At 47.8% G+C, this 26,236-nt stretch overlaps 1 protein-coding gene across 1 annotated transcript in view; it reads right to left on the bottom strand.

Moving 5' to 3' along the window:
- hydin (HYDIN axonemal central pair apparatus protein) overlaps positions 1 to 26,236 on the bottom strand; it is a 1,231,368-nt gene that overhangs the window by 519,321 nt on the left and 685,811 nt on the right. Inside the window, exon 21 of the mRNA XM_038807144.1 lies at positions 11,637 to 11,895. Within this exon, the coding sequence (XP_038663072.1) occupies positions 11,637 to 11,895 (259 nt within the window). The remainder of the gene's footprint in view (positions 1 to 11,636; positions 11,896 to 26,236) is intronic.

Genomic DNA, 26,236 nt, shown 5'->3' with positions numbered 1-26,236 from the left:
CGCCGAGAACAACCCAAATGTCAAACGGGACTCTGTTATTTCTGGCCTCAGTGAGGAATGCCTGGCCAAGGCCACACTTACCTCATTCCCTGAAAGAACTAGGAAGAGATTTGTGTGCTATTTTTCAATGTCGCTCCAATTTTTTGACCACCAAAACCCCCCCACTCCCCCTCCCCCAAACACACCCCACTGTACCTGTTAGGGGGGTCCTCAAGCCCTGCTCAACCCCATCCTCAGGCCTGGCTCCCTGGCATGGGCAACCTGCCACCCAAGCAGCTTGGCACTGTCAGGCTGGCACCCTGGCAATGCCTCTGCCAGCCTGGCAGTGCCATCAGGGCACCCTGGAAGTGCCATCCTGGTGCCCGGGTGGCATTGCCATGGTGTCTGGGTGGCGGTGCCAGGTTGGTAGAAGTGCCAGGGTAGGACTCTGCCAGGAGCCCGACCACAGAGGCCTCCGACGGCCTTGGAGAAACCCCCCCCCTCAGGTGCTGCTATGCCTGGTCCATGTTTGTGTGGACTAGTGCTAAGCATCTAGCACTAGGTCTCCAAGGCGTGAGCATTCGATCCTGGACCTTTGGAGACTCCGGCACAAACATATTTAAGTTAGCCTCACTGCTCACTTAAATATGCAAATCTGGATCCGGCCCAGTGAGGGTGAAGTCAGATCACAACATCTCGCTGGGTCTCGCGAGGCATCCTGAGCATCGCAAATCTAGCGAGAATTCCTCATTGCATCACCAAGTCGGGCACACTGAGGCCACTCAATCACGCCAAGAATGTTTCCAATGCATGACGAGTCTAGACTAAGGGGGCAAATAAAACAGATTAATTGCAAGACATATGGGATAGATAGCAGAATAAAACTCAATTACATTACGACAGGAATTAATGAAAACTTGACAATATTTAATCAGAGATTTAGGTAGATTTTTCAACATTAAAGGAATAAAGTAGAAATGAAATGAATTGGGATTAAGGCGTCTTGGGTTCCTCAATACCAGGATAAATACCAACATAGACTGGTTGAGCCATATGGCTCATCTCCATGTCACAATTTTGATGCAGTGCCATGTAAATAAAGCAAAAACATTATTTTCATCTGCGCAAGATTAATCATCTACAAATAACGCAATGAGCACAGTGTGCTGTCAATATTTAAATATAGAGTGCCTATGGTGCTAAAGCACATGGGACGCAGGTGATCCAGGGAGTCCTTGGGTTTTATAAACACTGCTGATTACACTTATTAAATGCTGCCATCTGTGAGTGTTCCCCAAGTGAGCGATGATTGAGCTCAACATAAATAGGACCAATAAGTATATGGTGACCGTCACCGTCCATCTACTGGTGTTGGAGGAGGATTAGCAGAATTACAAAATCAATGCAAAACAGGTTGGCCTAGGTACACAAGCTGATTGCAACCTAATGCATTGTTCATAACCAGGGCCGGCTCAAGGCACCGGCAACTCGGGCTGTTGCCCGGGGCGCCATGTGCTCGGGGGCGCCAGACTCGGGTCCCGCGCATGCGCAGTTGGGCCGGCGCCAACCAGCGCATGCGCGGTGGCCGCATTCCCCGCGGTCCGTCCCCTCGGTCCGCTCGCCCGCTCGGTCCGCTCGCCCGCTCGGTCCGCTCCCCCCCCCCCCCCCCCCCTCGGGTCCGCCCGCCCCGCCCCCCCTCGGGTCCGCCCGCCCCGCCCCCCCCTCGGGTCCGCCCCCCCGTCCCCCCCTCGGGTCCGCCCCCCACTCGGGTCCGCCCCCCCCCCGCCCCGCCCCCCCTCGGGTCCGCCCCCCCGCCCCTGCCCCCCCCTCGGGTCCGCTTCCCCACCGGGTACAGATTTTAAACTGTAATATTTTTTCTCTCCCCTGTTTAGTATGTGATGCGGGCAGATGCTACAGAGCTCACTGCGTGGCTGCTGTTCTGAGACCTTAAGATCTGTGTTGGAATACAGCCATTTTATGAAGCAGTGGAGTGCCCATTGAGCAGTGGTAGTTCGTTAAGGCCTTGGGCAAAGCTTATGGGTTTAACAATATCGTCAGAAGCCCGAGACACAAACGTCTGACGCCCTGATGTAAAGTCTTGCCACATTTACTGAAGACATTCGCTCACCAGTTCCCCACACACCCGCACCACCCCCCCCCCCCCCCCCCCCCCCCCGCCATGTGTGCGAGAATAAAGATAGAAGTAAGCCATTACTTGTTTGTATAAGTGCTCTTCATCTGTGGATTTATTAACAAAAGTAAATAAACAGACTCCGCCGCGGTGCTGGGAAAATACTATTTTTGGACGTAGGGTTTTTCTTTTCCTATTTTTACTAAATGGGAAAGTAAGTGAAGGGTTATTATTGTAAACTGGCAGATGTTTTTATGTCATAGACAGGAAGTCACCAACAGTCATGATGTTGTCAACAACCGCTTTCATTTCACTGCATCTTTAAAGTCGAGGGTGCTGCACAGAATGGTTATCAAACAAAAACAAAATTTGACATCAAGTCACATGAGGCGCGGTTGGATCAGGTGACAGGAATCTTGGTCATTCATCAAAAAAGTAGACTAACGGAGTGTCGTAAAGGAGATTTGAGGAGAGCATTCCGGAGCTTCAAGTCCTGGACAACTGAAAGCGGGTTCGACGTTGAGAATGCGGAAAAGGTCGGAGGCCCTCTCGGCCCCGCCCCCCCTCTCGGCCCCGCCCCCCCTCTCGGCCCCGGCCCCCCGCCGGCCACGCCCCCGCCCCCCCGCCGGCCACGCCCCCGCCCCCCGCCGGCCACGCCCCCCCCCGGCCACGCCCCCCCCGGCCACGCCCCCCCCCAAGGGCGCCGAAGCTCAGCTTGCCCGGGGCGCCAGCAACCCTAGGGCCGGCGCTGTTCATAACCTTTTCCTGCTATGAAATAGAAACGAGAATTAATAGGACAGTAATAAGAAAGGGTTTCAACTATGCTAATATTAACTAGGATAAATTCACAGTAAAAGCTGAAGAGTTCTTAAAATGTACCCAGTACTTTTATAACCACTTCATAACCAGCCCAACAAGAGAAGAGGCAGCTCTGAACTGGTTTTAGGGAATTAAGCAGGGCAGGTGGAAGAGGTGTGAGTGGGAGAGCATTTTGGTAGCAGTGATAACAATTCAGTTAGACTTCGAGTAGTTATGGCAAAGAAGGCATATGGTGTGCTAGCCTTTATCAGTAGGGGGATTGAGTTTCGGAGCCACAAGGTCATGCTTCAGCTGTACATAACTCTGGTGCGGCCGTTCCTGGAGTACTGGTCACCACATTATAGGAAGGATGTGGAAGCTTTGGAAAGGGTTCAGAGGAGATTTACTAGGATGTTGCCTGATATGGAGGGAAGGTCTTACGAGGAAAGGCTCAGGGACTTGAGGTTGTTTTCGTTAGAGAGGAGAAGGCTGAGAGGTGACTTAATAGAGACATATAAGATAATCAGAGGGTTAGATAGGGTGGACAGTGAGAGTCTCTTTCCTTGGATGGTGATGACCAACACGAGGGGACATAGCTTTAAATTGAGGTAGATATAGGACAGATGTCAGAGGCAGTTTCTTTACTCAGAGAGTAGTAGGGGTGTGGAACGCCCTGCCTGCAACAGTAGTAGACTCGCCAACTTTAAGGGCATTTAAGTGGTCACTGGATAGACATATGCATGAAAATGGAATAGTGTAGGTCAGATAGGCTTCAGATGGTTTCACACGTCGGCGCAACATCGAGGGCCGAAGGGCCCGTACTGCGCTGTAATGTTCTATGTTCTATGGAAAAGGATAAAAGCAGCCTGCGGGATCTTTTGGTGTCCTGCATTGCAAACTAAAGAGTCAGCAGGGAACATAATCCCGCTGATCTTTTTTCAAAAAATAAATTAAGTGTACCCAATTCATTTTTTCCAATTAAGGGGCAATTTAAGGTGGCCAATCCACCTACCCTGGACATCTTTTAGGTTGTGGGGGCAAAACCCACGCAAACACGGGGAGAATGTGCATACTCCACACGGACAGTGACCCAGAGCCGGGATCAAACCTGAGACCTCGGCGCCATGAGGTAGCAGTGCTAACCACTGTGCCATCGTGCTTCCCAACAGCATAATGAAGCTAATGGAATGCTATCCTTTATTATGAGAGGAATTGAACATAAAAGTAAGAAAGACAAAAACCCGCCGGATTGCAGATCTTATACACTCATTTCACTGCTTAATAGGGATGCAAAAATACTCACGAAAGTCCTGGCCAAGAGACTGAAGGACTGTGTACCAGAAGTGGTCGCATAGGACCAAATGGGCTTTGTCAAGGGTAGACAGCTAACTGCGAACATCAGATGGCTGCTGAATGCAATACTGACCCCATCCAGGGAGACACCACCAGAGATGATCATCTCTCTGGATGGAGAAAAGGTCCTCGATGGAGTCAAATGGAAGAACCTCATCGTGGTACAAGAGCGGTTTGGGCTCAGGACAGGGTTCACCTCATGGGTGAAACCCTGTAAAATGCCCAAGGCGAGCATTCGGACCAACACCACCAGCTCTGAATACATCCAGTTGCACAGAGGCACAATCAGGGATGCCCACTGTCTCCACTCCTGTTCTCCCTGGCAATTGAACCCCTGACAATCGCCCTGCGAGATGCGAGAGGTGGGATAGGTACCCAAAGAGGAGGCAGAGAGCACAGAATGTCACTCTATGCGGATGACCTTCCCCTCTGCATCTCAGACCTACAGATTACTTGAAGCTTCTAAAAGAGTTTGTGGCTTCTCGGGCTACAAATGCAACCTGGGAAAAAGTGAGGTATTCCCAGTGAACCCGGACGGGGGACAGGAGGAGCTGGAGGGTCGATCATTTAAACTAGTCCAAAACAAATTCCGCTACCTGGGGATCCAGATCACCCATGGACCGGATCCACACATGGAATCTGACCAGTCTGGCGGAGGAAATCAAAAACAACCTGCACAGCAGGATGCGCTCCCACTTTCCCATACAGGGAGGGTGCAGACAATCAAGATGAATGTACTGCCAAGGTTCCTCTTCCTGTTTAGATCCATATCGATCTTCATCCCCAAGGAATAGATAAAATTATTATGGTCTTTGTCGGGGGAGCGGGGAGAATCCAAGAAATCCCGTGAGGGGATGGGTAAAGGAGCCGAGCAAGGAATGGGTGAAAATGGCGGAGTCCTCCTGCATGGGAATGACCATCCGAGCCCTAGCCATGACAGCACTCTCATCGTACCTGTTCCCATCCAGCCCTGTGGTGGTTCCAACGCTAAAAAAAGACTTAACCGAGGTGTCCACCATGGCCCCCATCTGCGGTAACCATAAATTCCCACCAGCCATGCTTGACGCCACATTTAAGAGGTGGAGACAGGATGGAGGGACGCTCGAGTCCAGGAACTTCTACATGGGGGACAGACTTGCAACCCTGGACGAACTGACGGAGAGACTGGAGGTACCAAACGGACAGGAGTTTTGGCATTTACAAATCAAAACCTTTCTCCGCAAGGAGACAACGAGGTACCCTAGGGCTCCAAGAAACACAATGCTGGAGGAACTGCTGGACACAGACAATATGGAGAAAGGGAACTGTGGAGACATTTGCGGACGACTTTCAAAAACAGCGAGAACACCACTAGATGCCCGTACCAGCCTCCCCAAACAGGCGTCGGAATGTGGCCGGAATGTGGCGACTAGGGGCTTTTCACAGTAACTTCATTGAAGCCTACTCGTGACAATAAGCGATTTCAATTTTTTCATTTCATTTTCATGGAGCAAGACAGGAACAGGAAGGCGAACTAGGGACGGAAGTAAGATGCGGACTCTGGAGCGAAGCGCTAATTAGGGCCAACTCCAACTCCTCCTGTGCAATGCTAAGTCTCATGCAGTTTAAAGTGCTGCGGAGAGCGCACCTAATCTAACCAGAGCAGGTTCTTCTTGGAGGTCGAGGACATGTGTGAACGGTGCCAGGGAAGCCCGGCCAGTCACACCCACATGTTATTGGCCTGCCCCAGACTTGTCGGATTCTGGACAGACTTCTTTGAGGCGATGTCCAAGGTCGTGGCGGTAAGGGTGGAGCCGTGCCCGAGAGTGGCAGTCTTCAGGGTATCGGACCAGCCAGAACTACAGGTGGGGAAGAGGGCCGACCATGGACGTGGGTGCACTGCCAGCGGGAAAAGAGAATCTCAATGCCGGAAAATTCCGGCCACTATTGAGAAATAATGCACTATTTTTTTTTAAACGAATTCATGTCCAGAAGCAAAAACAGTAAAGCTGGGGAAATATGAATACTGGTCCGAGCTCTTTATTCCTATTGCATGCGATAAAGGCATCATTGGCAAAGCCAGCATTTGTTGCCCATCTCTGACTGTCCTTGAACTGAAGGCAATCAAGGGTTGCTGTGGGTTTGGAGTCAAATGTATCTGGACCATTTAAGGATAGCAGGGGCGCGATTCTCCGCTCCCCACACTGGGTGCGAGAATCACGGGAGGGCCGGGCGACTCACGACACTGTAGCGACCAAAGTTGGCCATTTCCCTGAATACAAAATGGAGGAAGGCAAAGCATATAGGATAAAATGGACAATGTTTGCAGCGCCAGCAGGCTGCACCTAGCAGGTAGAACATAGAACATAGAACGATACAGCGCAGTACAGGCCCTTCGGCCCTCGATGTTGCACCGACATGGAAAAAATCTAAAGGCCATCTAACCTACACTATGCCCTTATCATCCATATGCTTATCCAATAGATTTTTAAATGCCCTCAATGTTGGCATGTTCACTACTGTTGCAGGTAGGGCATTCCACGGCCTCACCACTCTTTGCGTAAAAAACCCACCTCTGACCTCTGTCCTATATCTATTACCCCTCAATTTAAGGCTATGTCCCCTCGTGCTAGCCACCTCCATCCGCGGGAGAAGGCTCTCGCTGTCCACCCTATCTAACCCTCTGATCATTTTGTATGCCTCTATTAAGTCACCTCTTAACCTTCTTCTCTCTAACGAAAACAACCTCAAGTCCATCAGCCTTTCCTCATAAGATTTTCCCTCCATACCAGGCAACATCCTGGTAAATCTCCTCTGCACCCGTTCCAAAGCTTCCACGTCCTTCCTATAATGAGGCGACCAGAACTGTACGCAATACTCCAAATGCGGCCGTACTAGAGTTTTGTACAACTGCAACATGACCTCATGGCTCCGGAACTCAATCCCTCTACCAATAAAGGCCAACACACCATAGGCCTTCTTCACAACCCTATCAACCTGGGTGGCAACTTTCAGGGATCTATGTACATGGACACCGAGATCCCTCTGCTCATCCACACTACCAAGAATTTTACCATTAGCCAAATATTCCGCATTTCTGTTATTCTTTCCAAAGTGAATCACCTCACACTTCTCCACATTAAACTCCATTTGCCACCTCTCAGCCCAGCTCTGCAGCTTATCTATGTCCCTCTGTAACCTGCAACATCCTTCCGCACTGTCTACAACTCCACCGACTTTAGTGTCGTCTGCAAATTTACTCACCCATCCTTCTGCGCCCTCCTCTAGGTCATTTATAAAAATAACAAACAGCAACGGCCCCAGAACAGATCCTTGTGGTACGCCACTCGTAACTGAACTCCATTCTGAACATTTCCCATCAACTACCACTCTCTGTCTTCTTTCAACTAGCCAATTTCTGATCCACATCTCTAAATCACCCTCAATCCCCAGCCTCCGTATTTTCTGGAATAGACGACCGTGGGGAACCTTATCAAACGCTTTACTGAAATCCATATACACCACATCAACTGCTCTACCCTCGTCTACCTGTTCAGTCACCTTCTCAAAGAACTCGATAAGGTTTGTGAGGCATGACCTACCCTTCACAAAACCATGCTGACTGTCCCTAATCATATTATTCCTATCTAGATGATTATAAATCGTATCTTTTATAATCCTCTCCAAGACTTTACCCACCACAGACGTTAGGCTCACCGGCCTATAGTTACCGGGGTTATCTCTACTCCCCTTCTTGAACAAAGGGACCACATTTGCTATCCTCCAGTCCTCTGGCACTATTCCTGTAGCCAATGATGACCTAAAAATCAAAGCCAAAGGCTCAGCAATCTCTTCCCTGGCTTCCCAGAGAATCCTAGGATAAATCCCATCCGGCCCCGGGGACTTATCTATTTTCACCTTGTCCAGAATTGCCAACACTTCTTCCCTACGCACCTCAATGCCATCTATTCTAATAGCCTGGGTCTCAGCATTCTCCTCCACAATATTATCTTTTTCTTGAGTGAATACTGACGAAAAGTATTCATTTAGTATCTCGCTTATCTCCTCAGCCTCCACACACAACTTCCCACCACTGTCCTTGACTGGCCCTACTCTTACCCTAGTCATTCTTTTATTCCTGACATACCTATAGAAAGCTTTTGGGTTTTCCTTGATCCTACCTGCCAAAGACTTCTCATGTCCCCTCCTTGCTCGTCTCAGCTCTCTCTTTAGATCCTTCCTCGCTTCCTTGTAAATATCAAGCGCCCCAACTGAAACTTCACGCCTCATCTTCACATAGGCCTCCTTCTTCCTCTTAACAAAAGATTCCACTTCTTTGGTAAACCACGGTTCCCTCGCTCGACCCCTTCCTCCCTGCCTGACTGGTACGTACTTATCAAGAACATGCAATAGCTGTTCCTTGAACAAGCTCCACATATCCAGTGTGCCCAACCCTTGCAGCCTACTTCTCCAACCAACACATCCTAAGTCATGTCTAATGGCATCATAATTGCCCTTCCCCCAGCTATAACTCTTGCCCTGCGGGGTATACTTATCCCTTTCCATCACTAACGTAAAGGTCACCGAATTGTGGTCACTGTTTTTTTTTTGTGGATTTTGTCTGCTAAGAAAGCAGACAGCACAAAATGAACATTCCGCATACTAATGAGACAATCACCGGGATAATTAGCATGTTAATGGAACGATTCCAGATACAATGGACACAAATGGGGAAGCAACTGCAACATTGTAAAGGATACCAGACACTCAGGCACCAACAGGGTTCGAAAACAAAGAGCCTGAGAGCCCGCCCAGTAGCTAAGGAACAGCCTCAGTATTGGGGGGATTCAAACATATTGATTGGGAAGAGACCCAATCAATTCCAAGCAGGTAAGGGAGTCCGCCCAAAGGAGCGCGGATCCCTGGGACCTATAAAAGACAGGTCCCACACATGGTTCAATCTTCTTGTCCAGCCCTCCTCTCTCTTTGACCAGCACTCCTCCGTGGACCAGCACCTCGACCAGCTTTTGCCAAGAAGACCCTGAAGGAGAGAGAGAGAGGTTCGGACAGCAGCCGCCAGCAAGTAAGTGTCTCACAATGATCGCTACCAGAGATAGACACTCCTGACCCCTTTTAACTTATACCAACCTGAAGTCTGCAGACCAGAGCAGAGCAAGAGGCCTTGTTTAGCTCACAGGGGCTGTTTAGCTCACAGGGCTAATCGCTGGTTTTGAAAGCAGACCAAGGCAAGCCAGCAGCACGGTTCGATTCCCGTAACAGCCTCCCCGAACAGGCGCCGGAATGTGGCGACTAGGGGCTTTTCACAGTAACTTCATTTGAAGCCTACTCGTGACAATAAGCGATTTTCATTTTCATTTCATTGTTCCCTGACCCGGCAGTTCCTTCGAGATAAGTATTAGTTTATTTAGCGGTAGGAATAGCTTAATCCTTTTAGTGTGTGCATGGGTAGTTATTATAATTGTATTATAATAAACTCCGTTGTTTGAACTTACTAATTGGTGTATGGTTTTATTGCTTTGAACTTCACCTTGAACTTGTGGCGGTATCTTAACGATACCTGGCGACTCCAGAGCAAAGTAAAGAAACAGAGCCAAATTGAGTGTTAAGCACACTCACCCAGAACGACCAACAACACGCCCCCCTGGCACCCCCACGTGACACCTGGTCGCTACGTCGTGAACATGGGCGCCAAATGCTAGTTTGAAGCTTGTGGGGGGCGGAGAGGGGAATGAGCACCACGGCCGTGCTCAGGAGGGGACTGGCCCACGATTGGTGCCCACCCATTGTCTAGTCGGCGTCTCAAAGCGACAAACTCTTTCCCCTCTGCCGACCCGCAAGATCAAGCCGTCACGTCTTGCGGGGCAGCGGAGGGGAAGACGGCAACCGCGCATGCGCGGGTTTGAGCCATCAGCCATCGTGGTGTCAGCCGCGCATGCATGGATTGGAGCCAGCCAACCTGTGCATGCGCGGCTGACGTCACTTTGGCACCGCCGTCACGTCATTCTCGGCGCGCCGCCTTGACGCAAACGTCAAGGCCCAGCAGCCGAGAGTTACGAAGCGCCGCTCCTAGCCCCCCGGGTGGGGGTGAATAAAGTGAGAGGAGCAGCCTCCGAGGCCGTCATGAAACTCGGCTGAGTTCACGACGGCCTTCCCGATTTATCGCGGGAGCGGAGAATTCCGCCCCAGATTCCTTCGTGAAACAGATGGGTTTTTCCAACAATTGATCATAGTTTTGCGGTGCCCATTACTGAGACTAGCTTTATTTTACAGATTTATCAAATCAAATTAAATTCTTACAGCTGCCATGGTGGAATTTGAACCCATGTCCTCCAAAGGACTACCCTGGGCCTCTGCATTACTAGTCTGGTGAGAATTACACTACATCCCCATCTTCTTCCTGCTTATAGCCTCTTTGATGAAGTTTACACACGAGTGTCTCCCCTTTAACAGATGTATGAACCTGGGCCCTCTGATGAAGGGTACAGCCATTGAACAATGTGATTATCAATCATTCAAATTAGCACATAGCGCAAAGTTGACATGCTACCTGCATTGCAAGTAATGAGCATGAGATAATACTTCATGGTGATTCTGTGTCAGTTTTCAAATTTAGACCTGTGGTGTAGATTACTTTTGAATGACATTGGGCAGGATTTGCCCAACCTTCCGACCAGCAGGATGTTCGGGGCCCACCAACCGTTACCCCCTCACCCTGTTGCAGATTGGGGCAGCACGGTAGCACAAGTGACTAGCACTGTGGCTTCACAGCGCCAGGGTCCCAGGTTCAATTCCCAGCTTGGGTCACTGTCTGTGCGGAGTCTGCACGTTCTCCCCGTGGCTGCTCCGGTTTCCTCCCACAGTCTAAAGACATGCAGGTTAGGTGGATTGGCCATGCTAAATTGCCCTCAGTGTTCAAAAGGTTCGGAGGGGTTATTGGGTTACGGGGATAGGGTGGAAGTGAGAGCTTAAGTGGGTCGGTGCAGACTCGATGAGCCGAATGGCCTCCTTCTGCACTGTGGGTTCTATGTTCTATGTTCTATTCCTCAGCAGCAGAACACGTGAGCCACACAAAACACTGTCGGCATAGGTGTGACCAGAAGTTCCCACTGGCAGCCAATGGAGAGCTGCCTCTGCTGCCAAAAAACATGCTACCGGGGTTCCCGAAAACACCACCCATTGAAGTAGAACTCTACGCTTCTTTTCAAAGATCCATAGATTGAGGGGTATCATGAAAGGTGTTTAGGTGTCGTTGATGTCAATGATGAAGGGGCAGACTTGGCAGGCCAAATGATTTTTCCCTATACCCAAAGATGCTCATATAAACAATGACTCCAGACTAATTTCCATATGTTATTTAAAGGAGAATGTTCTTTACCACAGGTCCATCTGATTCTCCCTCGAGAATCAGTGTTTCGCTCCTGCCCGGTTTCAGGTCCATTCGCAGAGGTCTAATTTTGAAGGTGGAAACGTAGTGACCCATTGGAACGGAATTTCGATATTTCATATCACGAGATACGGACTGTTTCTGTGGACTGGGTTTAAAGATCAGGGGAAAGCCTGCTGTCTTCCAGTATATTTGATGGCGGCGCCGTCCACGGTTTGTCAACTTAACCGAATAGCGACAAACATCGGAACTGTAATAAAATAGGACCAACAAAAAGGGTTATCAACTATTACTCAGTTTGCAGTCACATAATACACAACTACGACAGGCTACCAAAAGGTTCATTTAAGAGGGAGGTTTAAAAGCCTGACAAGTAAGCTTTTTGCCATTTAAAGGTACATATGTACAATCAATCGAAAGGAATCACTCATCAAAGTTTCCGAAAAGTGTCAATGCTCTGTCCAATTTAAAAATATATGACTGAAGGAACATAGGGACCAGAATTAGCCATTCAGTCACTCAAGCTTGCTCCGTTACTCAATTAATTAATGGTTGGTCCAAATCTTAATTCCATTTGCTGTCTGTAATATCAGCCCTTAATGACAAAAATCTATCAATGTCAAAGAATTTAACAAAACGATGGAGTTTTGATAGACTAAATAAGGAGAAACTGTTTCTAAAGGCAGGTGAGTCAGTCACTAAAGGACATGGATTTAAGACAGTAGGAAAAAGAATTAGAAAATACATAAAGGGAAAATGTTGCGCATCTAGTTGTTTTTGTGATCTGGAATGCACTCTTTGAACGAGTGTTGGAAGCAAATACAATAATAACTTTCAAAAGTGAATTGGATAAAATCTTCAAGTGGAATAACTGAGTTGTTGCAGAGTGGTCATAGAGTATAATGTAAACAGAGTCTGAAAGTGGGAATTTGGTGAGAGTCACAGTTCTCTGGTAACTAGTAAATGAGAAGCCTCAAATTCGAATTTATCTGAGTACTTTGAATTTAACTTAGACTAAATTAAATTAGAACTTTAAAAATTATAGAAGGAACTGCAAGTTAGTTAACGGAAACTATGGCCAAGATTGTTGTGGAGTTGTGGAGACACTGGGGCCTTCAAAATGCTGGGTGGGACTTAGGTCTGGAAGCCCCTCTCCAATTCCTGGCAGATCCTATTTTAATTTATGAAATAGATCTCAAGGTCCTTATCCCATATTGTGGGAACTACAAATCATAGAAGTCATAAATGTTCTTGACCAGTAAGGTCTGTCAAGCTGCCAAATACTTTAAATAACCAGCCCTCCAACAACAGCCTGTTGAAAAAATACTGCCTGCCTGTGAAGACTGTTCCATCTGTTTCAATAGCTGTTTGTTGACATTAGCCAAAGTACTATCATTGCACCATTATTAATGTTTGTCTACTTTCTACAGGTTATAATTAACACAGTGGGGTAGAGAGTATATGTTCACAATTATATCACAATTCAAATTGGTTATTAAAGGATTATCTATCCTTGATGTGGGGTTATGAATACAAGTATGTTTGCTTTGCTATGGGATCACATACCTGAGGAGATTTTAAAAATGGTATTCATTCATACAGGCGGCAGTGGGATTGCACAGTTGCACAATAGTTAGCACTGTTGCCTCACAGCGCCAGAGACGCGGGTTCAATTCCAGCCTTGGGAGACTGTCTGTGTGGAATTTGCACTTTCATAGAATCATAGAATCAACAGCACGGAGACAAGCCCTTCGGCCCAAACTGGTCCATGCCAACCAAAAAGCTCATCTAAACTAACCACATTTGCCTGCATTTGGCCCATATCCCTCTAAACCTTTCCTATCCATGTGTCTGTCCAAATGCCTTTTAAAGGCAGCACGGTAGCATGGTGGTTAGCATAAATGCTTCACAGCTCCAGGGTCCCAGGTTCGGTTCCCGGCTGGGTCACTGTCTGTGCGGAGTCTGCACATCCTCCCCGTGTGTGCGTGGGTTTCCTCCGGGTGCTCCGGTTTCCTTCCACAGTCCAAAGATGTGCGGGTTAGGTGGATTGGCCATGCTAAATTGCTCGTAGAGTCCTTAAAAGTAAGGTTGGGGGGGGGGGGGTTGTTGGGTTACGGGTATAGGGTGGATGCATGGGGTTGAGTAGGGTGATCATTGCTCGGCACAGCATCGAGGGCCGAAGGGCCTGTTCTGTGCTGTACTGTTCTATGTTCTATGTTCCATGTAAATGTTGTCAATCTCCCTGCCTCAACCACTTCCTCTGGCAGCTCATTCCACATACGTACCATCCTCTGTAAAAAGGTTGCTTCTCCGGTTTCCGTTAATTGTTTCCCCTCTTAACTGAAACCTATGCCCTCTAGTTCTCGATTCACCAACTATGGGAAAAAGACTGAGTGTTTTCACCCTATCCATGACTCTCATGGTCTTATACACCTCTATAAGATCACCTATGTCTCCTATGCTCCAAAGGAAAAGGTCCTATCCTGTCCAATCATTTCCTTTAACTCAGTCCCAAATGCGGGCAATTGGCACTACCTTGGTGGCGAAAACTGGGTGGCATTGACAAGTTGGGCAGAAGGCCTGTTCCTGTGCTGCAAACCTCTATAACTCAACCGTGCCTGGCAAAATCCTTGTAAATCTGTTCTGCACTCTCTCCAGTTTAATATCTTGCCTATAGCAAGGCGACCAAAACTGAACACATTACTCCAGATGCGGCCTCTTCAACGTCCTGTATAATTGCAACCTAGTTTCCCAACTGCTATACTCATTGCCCTGACTAGATGGAATTGAGGTTCAAAAGGAGGAGGTGTTAGCAATTTTGGAAAGTGTAAAAATAGATAAGTCCCCTGGGCCAGATGGGATTTATCCTAGGATTCTCTGGGAAGTCAGGGAGGAGATTGCAGAGCCTTTGTCCTTGATCTTTATGTCGTCTTTGTCGACAGGAATAGTGCCGGAAGACTGGAGGATAGCAAATGTTGTCCCCTTGTTCAAGAAGGGGGGTAGAGACATCCCTGGTAATTATAGACCTGTGAGCCTTACTTCGGTTGTGGGTAAAATGTTGGAAAAGGTTATAAGAGATAGGGTTTATAATCATCTTGAAAAGAACAAGTTGATTAGCGATAGTCAACACGGTTTTGTGAAGGGTAGGTCATGCCTCACAAACCTCATTGAGTTTTTTGAGAAGGTGACCAAACAGGTGGATCAGGGTAAAGCGGTTGATGTGGTGTATATGGATTTCAGTAAGGCGTTTGATAAGGTTCCCCACGATAGGCTATTGCAGAAAATAAGGAAGTATGGGATTGAAGGTGATTTAGAGGTTTGGATCAGTAATTGGCTAGCTGAAAGAAGACAGAGGGTGGTGGTTGATGGCAAATTTTCATCCTGGAGTTCAGTTACTAGTGGTGTACCGCAAGGATCTGTTTTGGGGCCACTGCTGTTTGTCATTTTTATAAATGACCTGGAAGAGGGTGTAGAAGGATGGGTTAGTAAATTTGCAGATGACACGAAGGTCGGTGGAGTTGTGGATAGTGCTGAAGGATGTTATAGGATACAGAGGGACATAGATAAGCTGCAGAGCTGGGCTGCGAGGTGGCAGATGGAGTTTAATGCGGAAAAGTGTGAGGTGGTTCACTTTGGAAGGAGTAACAGGAATGCAGAGTACTGGGCTAATGGCAAGATTCTTGGTAGTGTAGATGAACAGAGAGATCTCGGCATCCAGGTACATAAATCCCTGAAGTTAATAGGGCTGTTAAGAAGACATATGGTGTGCTAGCCTTTATCAGCATGGGGATTGAGTTTCGGAGCCACAAGGTCATGCTGCAGCTGTACATAACTCTGGTGCGGCCGCACCTGGAGTACTGCGTGCTGTCCTGGTCACCACATTATAGGAAGGATGTGGAAGCTTTGGAAAGGGTTCAGAGGAGATTTACAAACATGTTGCCTGGTATGGTAATTCAGCAGGGGCATGGGAACCTGGATTGTAGTTTTGGGGTACGGGAGATTGAGAGTATAGAGGTCAGGAGCACAGATTTGACTTCGCAGGAGGGTGCCAGTGTTCAGGTAGGTGGTTTGAAGTGTGTCTACTTCAATGCCAGGAGTATACGAAATAAGGTAGGGGAACTGGCAGCATGGGTTGGGACCTGGGACTTCGATGTTGTGGCCATTTCAGAGACATGGATAGAGCAGGGACAGGAATGGTTGTTGCAGGTTCCGGGGTTTAGGTGTTTTAGTAAGCTCAGAGATGGGGGCAAAAGAGGGGGAGGTGTGGCGCTGCTAGTCAAGGACAGTATTACGGTGGCGGAAAGGATGCTAGATGGGGACTCTTCTTGCGAGGTAGTATGGGCTGAGGTTAGAAACAGGAAAGGAGAGGTCACCCTGTTGGGAGTTTTCTATAGGACACCTAATAGTTCGAGGGATGTAGAGGAAAGGATGGCGAAGATGATTCTGGAAAAGAGCGAAAGTAACAGGGTAGTTGTTATGGGAGACTTTAACTTTCCAAATATTGACTGGAAAAGATATAGTTCAAGTACATTAGATGGGTCATTCTTTGTACAATGTGTGCAGGAGGGTTTCCTGACACAATATGTTGACAGGCCAACAAGAGGCGAGGCCACATTGGATTTGGTTTTGGGTAATGAACCAGGCCAGGTGTTAGATCTGGAGGTAGGTGAGCACTTTGGAAACAGTGACCACAATTCGGTGACCTTTACGTTAGTGATGGAAAGGGATAAGTATACCCCGCAGGGCAAGAGTTATAGCTGGGGGAAGGGCAATTATGATGCCATTAGACATGACTTAGGATGTGTTGGTTGGAGAAGTAGGCTGCAAGGGTTGGGCACACTGGATATGTGGAGCTTGTTCAAGGAACAGCTATTGCATGTTCTTGATAAGTACGTACCAGTCAGGCAGGGAGGAAGGGGTCGAGCGAGGGAACCGTGGTTTACCAAAGAAGTGGAATCTCTTGTTAAGAGGAAGAAGGAGGCCTATGTGAAGATGAGGCGTGAAGTTTCAGTTGGGGCGCTTGATAGTTACAAGGAAGCGAGGAAGGATCTAAAGAGAGAGCTGAGACGAGCAAGGAGGGGACATGAGAAGTCTTTGGCAGGTAGGATCAAGGAAAACCCAAAAGCTTTCTATAGGTATGTCAGGAATAAAAGAATGACTAGGGTAAGAGTAGGGCCAGTCAAGGACAGTGGTGGGAAGTTGTGTGTGGAGGCTGAGGGGATAAGCGAGATACTAAATGAATACTTTTCGTCAGTATTCACTCAAGAAAAAGATAATATTGTGGAGGAGAATGCTGAGACCCAGGCTATTAGAATAGATGGCATTGAGGTGCGTAGGGAAGAAGTGTTGGCAATTCTGGACAAGGTGAAAATAGATAAGTCCCCGGGGCCGGATGGGATTTATCCTAGGATTCTCTGGGAAGCCAGGGAAGAGATTGCTGAGCCTTTGGCTTTGATTTTTAGGTCATCATTGGCTACAGGAATAGTGCCAGAGGACTGGAGGATAGCAAATGTGGTCCCTTTGTTCAAGAAGGGGAGTAGAGATAACCCCGGTAACTATAGGCCGGTGAGCCTAACGTCTGTGGTGGGTAAAGTCTTGGAGAGGATTATAAAAGATACGATTTATAATCATCTAGATAGGAATAATATGATTAGGGACAGTCAGCATGGTTTTGTGAAGGGTAGGTCATGCCTCACAAACCTTATCGAGTACTTTGAGAAGGTGACTGAACAGGTAGACGAGGGTAGAGCAGTTGATGCGGTGTATATGGATTTCAGTAAAGCGTTTGATAAGGTTCCCCACGGTCAGCTATTGCAGAAAATACGGAGGCTGGGGATTGAGGGTGATTTAGAGATGTGGATCAGAAATTGGCTAGTTGAAAGAAGACAGAGAGTGGTAGTTGATGGGAAATGTTCAGAATGGAGTTCAGTTACGAGTGGCGTACCACAAGGATCTGTTCTGGGGCCGTTGCTGTTTGTCATTTTTATAAATGACCTAGAGGAGGGCGCAAAAGGATGGGTGAGTAAATTTGCAGACGACACTAAAGTCGGTGGAGTTGTGGACAGTGCGGAAGGATGTTGCAGGTTACAGAGGGACATAGATAAGCTGCAGAGCTGGGCTGAGAGGTGGCAAATGGAGTTTAATGCGGAGAAGTGTGAGGTGATTCACTTTGGAAAGAATAACAGAAATGCGGAATATTTGGCTAATGGTAAAATTCTTGGTAGTGTGGATGAGCAGAGAGATCTCGGTGTCCATGTACATAGATCCCTGAAAGTTGCCACCCAGGTTGATAGGGTTGTGAAGAAGGCCTATTGTGTGTTGGCCTTTATTGGTAGAGGGATTGAGTTCCGGAGCCATGAGGTCATTTTGCAGTTGTACAAAACTCTAGTACGGCCTCATTTGGAGTATTGCGTACAGTTCTGGTCGCCTCATTATAGGAAGGACGTGGAAGCTTTGGAACGGGTGCAGAGGAGATTAACCAGGATGTTGCCTGGTATGGAGGGAAAATCTTATGAGGAAAGGCTGATGGACTTGAGTTTTTTTTCGTTAGAGAGAAGAAGGTTAAGAGGTGACTTAATAGAGGCATACAAAATGATCAGAGGGTTAGATAGGGTGGACAGCGAGAGCCTTCTCCCGCGGATGGAGGTGGCTAGCACGAGGGGACATAGCCTTAAATTGAGCGGTAATAGATATAGGACAGAGGTCAGAGGTGGGTTTTTTACGCAAAGAGTGGTGAGGCCGTGGAATGCCCTACCTGCAACAGTAGTGAACACGCCAACATTGAGGGCATTTAAAAATTTATTGGATAAGTATATGGATGATAAGGGCATAGTGTAGGTTAGATGGCCTTTAGATTTTTTCCATGTCGGTGCAACATCGAGGGCCGAAGGGCCTGTACTGCGCTGTATCGTTCTATGGAGGGAAGGTCTTACGAGGAAAGGCTCAGGGACTTGAGGTTGTTTTCGTTAGAGAGGAGAATGCTGAGAGGTGACTTAATAGAGACATATAAGATAGTCAGAGGGTTAGATAGGGTGGACAGTGAGAGTCTTTTTCCTCGGATGGTGATGACCAACACGAGGGGACATAGCTTTAAATTGAGGGATGATAGCTATAGGACTGATGTCAGAGGCAGTTTCTTTACTCAGAGAGTAGTAGGGGTGTGGAACGCCCTGCCTGCAACAGTAGTAGACTCACCAACTTTAAGGGCATTTAAGTGGTCACTGGATAGACATATGGATGAAAATGGAATAGTGTAGGTCAGATAGGCTTCAGATGGTTTCACAGGTCGGCGCAACATCAAGGGCCGAAGGGCCCGTACTGCGCTGTAGTGTTCTATGTTCTATGTTCCCTAAGGTCCTACCATCCACCGTGAAAATCCTACCTTGATTTGACTTTCCAAAATGTAACACCTCACAGTTATCTCTATTGAACTCCATTTGCCATTTCTCGGCCCACTTCCCCAGCTGATCAAAGGTCCTGTTGCAATTTTTGATAACCTTCCTCATTGTCTACAATAACGTATTTTAATGTCACTTGCAAATGTACTGATCGTGCCTTATACATTCTCATCCAAATTGTTGACACAGATAACAAACAGTAATGGGCCCAGCACTGATCCCTGAGGCACACCACTAGTCACAGGCCTCCAGTCCGACAAGCATTCTTCCACCATTACTATCTGCTTCCTGTCATCAAGCCAATTATATATCCAATTTGCCAACTGTTCCGGGATTTCATTTGATCTAGACTTCCAGAACAGCCTACCCTGTGGAACTTTATCAAAGTCCTTACTGAAGTCCACATAGACTACATCTACCGCCCTTCCCTCATCAACCTTCCTGGTCACTTCATCAAAGAACTCTAACAAATTTGTAAGGCATGATCTCCCAAACACAAAGACGTGCTGACTACTCCTAATCAAACCCAGTCTTTCCAAATGTCTGTATATCTTATCCCTCAGAATCCTCTCTGGTAACTGTCATAATATACACCAGTATATCATGGTGCAGACACACACTGATGGACACACACAGGGACCAATCAACATGTACAAACATCGCAGCCAATCACCAGTTAGAATACACTCACTATAAAGGCAGAGGGCATCACGGTTCCCGCTCATTCTGGGTGCTGCCTCTGAGTGTAACAAGAACTCATCCAGCCCAGCACAGACTTACAACACGTGCTGAGAGAATCAACTGGTTCGCACAAGGCTCAGGTCTCTAGTTTAAATTAGCATCATTTAGACCCACAATCATCGTGTGTTAGTTAGAAAGACATGATAAATAAAATAAAATTGAGTCGAACCTTCATCAGTGTTGGAAGTGTCTGTTCATCTCTCAAGTCTACACTAGCCAACACTTCAATAACTTACCCAGCACAGATGTTAGGCTTATCGGTCTATAATTTGCAGGTTTTTCTTTGCAGCCCTTCTTAAATAAGGGCACAACATTTGCTACCCTCCAGTCTTCTGGTACTTCACCCATGGCTAACAATATGCAAATATCTCAGCGAGGGCTCCTCCAATTTTTTTATCAATCCTCACTGAGTGTTCATGGATATACCTGGTCAGGGCCAGGATATTTATCCACTTTCATAAATTTTAATACTTCCATCACCCCCTCTACTGTAATGTGAACTGTCCCCAACATATCGGCAAACTTTCCCAGGTTCCCAAGTCTTCATGTCTTTCTCCATGGTAAACACAGAGGAGAAAGATTTATTGAGAACTTTGTGCACCTCCTGCGGTTCCACACTTATGTGTCTACTTGGTCCTTGAGGGATCTTATTTTCTCTCTAGTTATTCTTTTTCCTTTAATATACTTAAAAGATCCTTTTGGATTAATCTTTATCCTCTCAGCCAAAGGTGCCGCATGTCCCCTTTTTGACCGCCGAATTTCCTTCTTGAGTATACTCCTGTATCCCCTGTACACATCCAGAGAATCCCTGGATTCCAGCTGTTTGTACCTGAGCCATGCCTCCTTTTTCCTGGCCAAAACCTCACTATATATTGTCATCCAGGGTTCCCTACTCCTGCAAGCCTTGCCCTTCACCATAACAAGAATATATAGACCCTGAACTCTAGCTATTTCTCCCACTTGCTGGAGGTCCCTTTGCCTGCAAACAAGCTACTCCAATCAACCCTTGCAGGCTCCTATCTAATTCCATCAAGATTCACCTTGCCCCAATTTAAAACTTGCACCTATGGACCAGTTTTGTCCCTTTCCATTAATTTCTTCCAATTAAGGTGCAATTTAGAATGGCCAATCCACCTACCCTGCACATCTTTGGATTGTGGGGGCGAAACCCACGCAAACACAGGGAGAATGTGCAAACTCCACACGGACAGTGACCCAGAGCCAGGATTGAACCTGGGACCTCAGTGGCGTGAGGCAGCAGGGCTAACCCACTGTGCCACCGTGCTGCCCTACTATTTGAAAATGAATAGAACTATGGTCACTGGTCCCAAAGTAGTCCCCCACCCATCACCTCAGTCACTTGCCCTGCCCTATTTCTAAGAGTAGGTCAAGTTTTGCCCTTTCCCCGAGTAGGACCCTCCACATACTGCCTGAGGAAACTTTACTGAACATAGACATAGACATAGAACAGTACAGCACAGAACAGGCCCTTCGGCCCTCGATGTTGTGCCAAGCAATGATCACCCTACTCAAATCCACGTATCAACCCTATACCCGTAACCCAACAACCCCCCCTTAACCTTACGTTTAGGACACTACGGGCAATTTAGCATGGCCAATCCACCTAACCCGCACATCTGTGGACTGTGGGAGGAAACCGGAGCACCCGGAGGAAACCCACGCACACACGGGGAGGACGTGCAGACTCCACACAGACAGTGACCCAGTCGGGAATCGAACCTGGGACCCTGGAGCTGTGAAGCATTTATGCTAACCACCATGCTACCGTGCTGCCCATATGCTGAACATACTTAACAAATCCTCCCCCATCTAAGTCCTTAACACTATGGCAGTCCCAGTCTAAATTAAAATCCCCTACTATGACACTGTCCCCTGTCACTCCTGCAAGTCTCACCAATCTGCCTGCATATTTGTTCTTCTAATTTCATTGACTATTTAAGGGCCTATTGTACAACCCCAATAAGGTAACCATTCCCTTCTTATTTCTTAGTTCCTCCACAAAGCCTCGCTGAATGATCCCTCGTTTATTTCACCTCTGAATACTGCCGTGATGCTCCCATTAACCAAAAATGCAATTTCCCCTTCTCTCTTTCCTCCACCTCTGTCCCGCCTGAAGCACCTGTACCCTGGAACATTAAGCTGACAGCCCTGTCCACCCTTAGCTGTGTTTTAGTTATGGCTATAATATCCCAGTCCCACATACCTGGCCCTGGGGTCATCAGCCTTACCTGTCAGCCCTCTTGCATTGAAATAGATGCAATTTAATCCCAACAGGTTTTCCCCACTCCCTGCCATGCCCCTGCCCATCATGTCTATTCAATTTGACGTTGCTGAGTATTCCATCTCCTTTCAGCTCTTCATTTGCTTCGCTGCTGCTGAGGATGCCAACTCCCTGCCAATCTACTTTAAACCCTCCCTTGTAGCACTAGCAAATCTGCCCCCCCCCCCCCCCCCCCCACCCCAGGATATTGTTCCTCCTCCACTTCAGATGCAACCCGTCCCTTTTAAATAGGTTACCTCTGCCCCAGAAAAGATCCCAATGATCTAAGAATCTGAATCACTGCCTCCTGCACCAATTCTTTAGCCACGCAGTAATCCACCATATTCTCCTGTTCTTACCCACAGTAGCACGTGGCACTGGAAGTAATCCAGAGATTACCATTCTCGAGGTCCTGCTTCTTAACCCTTTTCTTAGTTCTAAAATCACTCATCAGGACTTCATCCCTATTTCTATTTTCGCCAATTGTTCCAGCGTGCACAACAACTTCTAAGCTGCTCACCCCCCCCCCCCACCCGAGAATGTTCTGCAGCCACTAAGAGATATCCTTGACCCTGGCACCCAGGAGGCAACACACCATCCTGGACTCCAGTTTGTGGCCACAGAATCTCCTGTCTGCCGCGTTATCTATCGAGTCTCCTATCACTATGGTCCTGTTTACCTTTACCCTTTCCCGCTGTAACCCTGTGTCTGCGTGGGTTTCCTCCGGGTGCTCCGGTTTCCTCCCACAGTCCAAAGATGTGCAGGCTAGTTGAATTGACCAAGTTAAAATTGCCCTTAGTATCCAAAGATGTGGAGGTTAGGTGGGATCACAGGGATAGGCCAGGGAGTGGGCCAATGTAGGGTGCTCTTTCAGAGGGTCGGTGCAGGTTCAATGGGCCGAATGACCTCTTTCTGCGCTGTAGGAATTCTATGATTCGATGCAAAGTGGACATCGGTGGTTGGGCTCCCATTTATTGCCAATCCCTAATTGCCCTTGAACTGAGTGGCTTGCTGAGCCATTTCAAAGGCCATTTAAGAGTCAACCATATTGCTGTGGGTCTGGAGTCACGTTAGCCAGACCAGATAAGGATGGCAGATTTCCTTCCCGAAATGACATTAGCTTGTTTTATTTAGTGCATATTTCATGATAGTTCTTGGTATAAATAAACAGTAACCGTATTTAAACTTACAAAGCTGGGGTCTCGTAACAGAAGCTATACTTTGTAACAATACGAAAGACCTTCAACAATCACTTATGCTGAATTGTTCAAACCTTTCAAATAGTTAACATTCACAAACATGGTAACTTAGATGCTGAAGCAAAATCAAAACACTGCAGATGCTAGCAATTTGAAATGGAAACAGAAAATGCTGAAAATACTCATTTCTGACGAAGTTCATTTCTCTCTGCACAGATGCTGTCCAGCCTGCTCAGTATTTCCAGCATTTTCGTTTTTAATAACATAAGATATTCCTGACTGGAAGTAGGATTTGCAGTTGTGTACCTGCTCTCCAAAGCATTCAATTACATTTCAATTAAGAACAGAAAATGCTGGCAAAACTTAGCAGACTGGCACATCTGTGCAGAGAGAAACAGAGTTAACATTGAATCCAATATGACTCTTCAGATCTGGAGGGAGGTAGAATGTTTACTGCTGTTGAAGAAATAGGAAGTGGCAGGGGTTTTCTTTTAGAAATTACCCATATTTTAAAGATATTGTAAACACTATTGTATTTCGCAAAGTCCTTCTTGGGAAGATCAATTAGAGGAGGAATTGTTGTTTGGGCACCTTACTCCCGTACCCGGCGGGGCGGGGAGTCCCAGCGGGTCGGAGAGGCGTGAACAACTCCGGCGTCGGCCCGAGCCAAAGGTGCGGAATCTTCCGCACCTTCAGAGGCCAGGGCGGCACCGAAGTGGTTTGCACCCCGCCGGCTGGCTTGGAAGGCCTTTGGCGCCATGCCAGCCGGGGCCAAAGGGACTCCACTTGCCGGCACGGGTTCAGGCATCCGCAGGAGCGTCAGTGGGTGCTAACGTCATCCCCGTGCTTGCGCAGGGGGGGTTCACCTTCGCGCCTGCCATCTCAGAGGCCTACACGGCCGGTGATTAGGAAAAGAGTGCCCCCACGGCACAGGCCCGCCCACAGATCGGTGGGCCCCGATCGCGGGCCAGGCCATCGTGGGGGCATCACCCGGGGCTAAATCGTTCCCCCCCCCCCCCCCCCCCCGCCCCAGGAACCCGGAGCCTGCCCACGCTGCCAGGTCCCACCGATAAGGGACCTAGTCTAATCTACGCCGGCAGGACTGGCAAAAAATGGGTGGGACTTTGGCCCATTACAGGCCGTAGAATTCGGGCAGCCATGGAGCCCATTGAGTCGCGCCGGTCCCCGCCATTCTCCGAGGCGGGTGGCGCGTTTCACGCCAGGCTGATTTTTGGGGGGCCGGAGAATTTGGAGGACGGTGGGGGCGGAATTCACGCCGACCCCCGGCGATTCTCCAACCCGGCGGGGGTGTCGGAGAATCCCGCCACTTGGTGCCATTCCTGATTCTTTCCCTGATCACATTCTCTTCAAACATGAATCCCAATATTTCACCCGTTTAAGAGGTGTAGGCTAGCCTGAAATTGTATAAGCTAGCTGAATGTGGTGCATAGGAAGATGCCAATTTGTGACCACGGCTGATGTGTGCAGCCAGTGAGCAGTGTGTGCTGCTAGTGTTTGCTGCATGCAGCAATCCTTCAGGTGAGCAGACAGCGCACTGCATTATTTGAATAGAAGCAGGTTAATCGGTTATCATGCTCCTGCACTTATTTTTGGGATATATAAATAGCCCATTGAATTTAAATTATCACTACAAGCATTGTACTTTGACTGAAAGGCAGCCTCTGATTAAATGCAAATCCTTCCTCTGCATTGGTTACTTTCAAAGCAGGGGCAAACTGAAGAATAATGAATCTTTCAGCAATGCCGGCAGACCTGACAACCTGTGAAATAGCATTTCCTTATGCACAGCTGGATAGATGAAACACAGAACCAAGAAATTTCACTTTCAACAAGCAGAACCATTAACTCATCAGTTCTGTATAAGAGTCATTTAGACCCGAAACATTAACTCGGTTTCTCACCACAGATGCTGCCAGACCTGCTGAGTTTATCCAGCATTTTCTGGTTTTATTTCAGATTTGCAGCGTTCACCTTCTATTTTTATTATCCATTAACTCACTGATCTGAAAAGCTAAAGAATGCACAAATACACCATTCAAATCACAAGAGTAATCTTTCCGCTCTGCAAGTGGCCATTTTCCAATTACTTGTTCTTGGTCCCTGCTAAGCTTTGGTGGGATTGATTTGTAAAAGGGGGTGGGTTATGTTGCGTATAACAGCTTTTTATCATTCCTTGCCTATGAAGGGATTTGAACACAAGAATGAAAGTTTCAAATTCAAGGCATTGGTGGACCAGGAGCCAAGCTAGATCAGTGATGCATATGTGGGAGTTGATACAAGTTCGGAAACAGGCAGCCACGTTTTGGACAATCTCAAATTTATGGGAGGGTGGAAAATGGGAGGTCATCCAATAGAGCTGTGGAACAGTTGATTCTGGATTAACAAAAGACTGGATCAATATGGGCTGTGGCAGAGATGGACGATGTAGTGGGGATGGAGCCAAGCAATGTCTCGAATTTGCCTCGAAACAGCAGTAAAACAAATTTCACAACACAGGGTCAAAAACTACAGCAGGTCCCCCTGCCATGCCGAAACACAGGGTGGAGAAACTGACCTCCACCACAACAGACCCAGGTGGCATGGTGACATTGGTTAGCAGTGCTGCCTCACATCTCCAGGGATCCAAGTTCAATTCAGGCTTTGGGTGTCTGTGTGGAGTTTGCACTTCCTCCCGTGTCTGCGTGGGTTTCCTCCGGGTGCTCCGGTTTCCTCCCACAGTTCAAGATGTACAGGATAGGTGGATTAGCTACGCTAAATTGCCCCTTCATGTCCCAAAGGAGAGGTAGGGTTACTGGGTTACGGGGATAGGGTGGGGACGTGGGCCGGTGCAGACCCGATGGTCCGAATGGCCTCCTTCTGCACTGCAAATTCTATAATTCTACAATGGGATGCCTAGAGACAGCAGTAACCAGTATTAAAAAGGCCGCTTGAGATAGAACATAGAACTGAACA

This window comes from Scyliorhinus canicula, chromosome 9 (genome assembly GCF_902713615.1).
Source record: "Scyliorhinus canicula chromosome 9, sScyCan1.1, whole genome shotgun sequence".
NCBI classification, from domain to species: domain Eukaryota; kingdom Metazoa; phylum Chordata; class Chondrichthyes; order Carcharhiniformes; family Scyliorhinidae; genus Scyliorhinus; species Scyliorhinus canicula.
The sequence above is the reverse complement of the archived record's forward strand: the minus strand, read 5'-3'. Positions and strand labels throughout refer to the sequence as shown.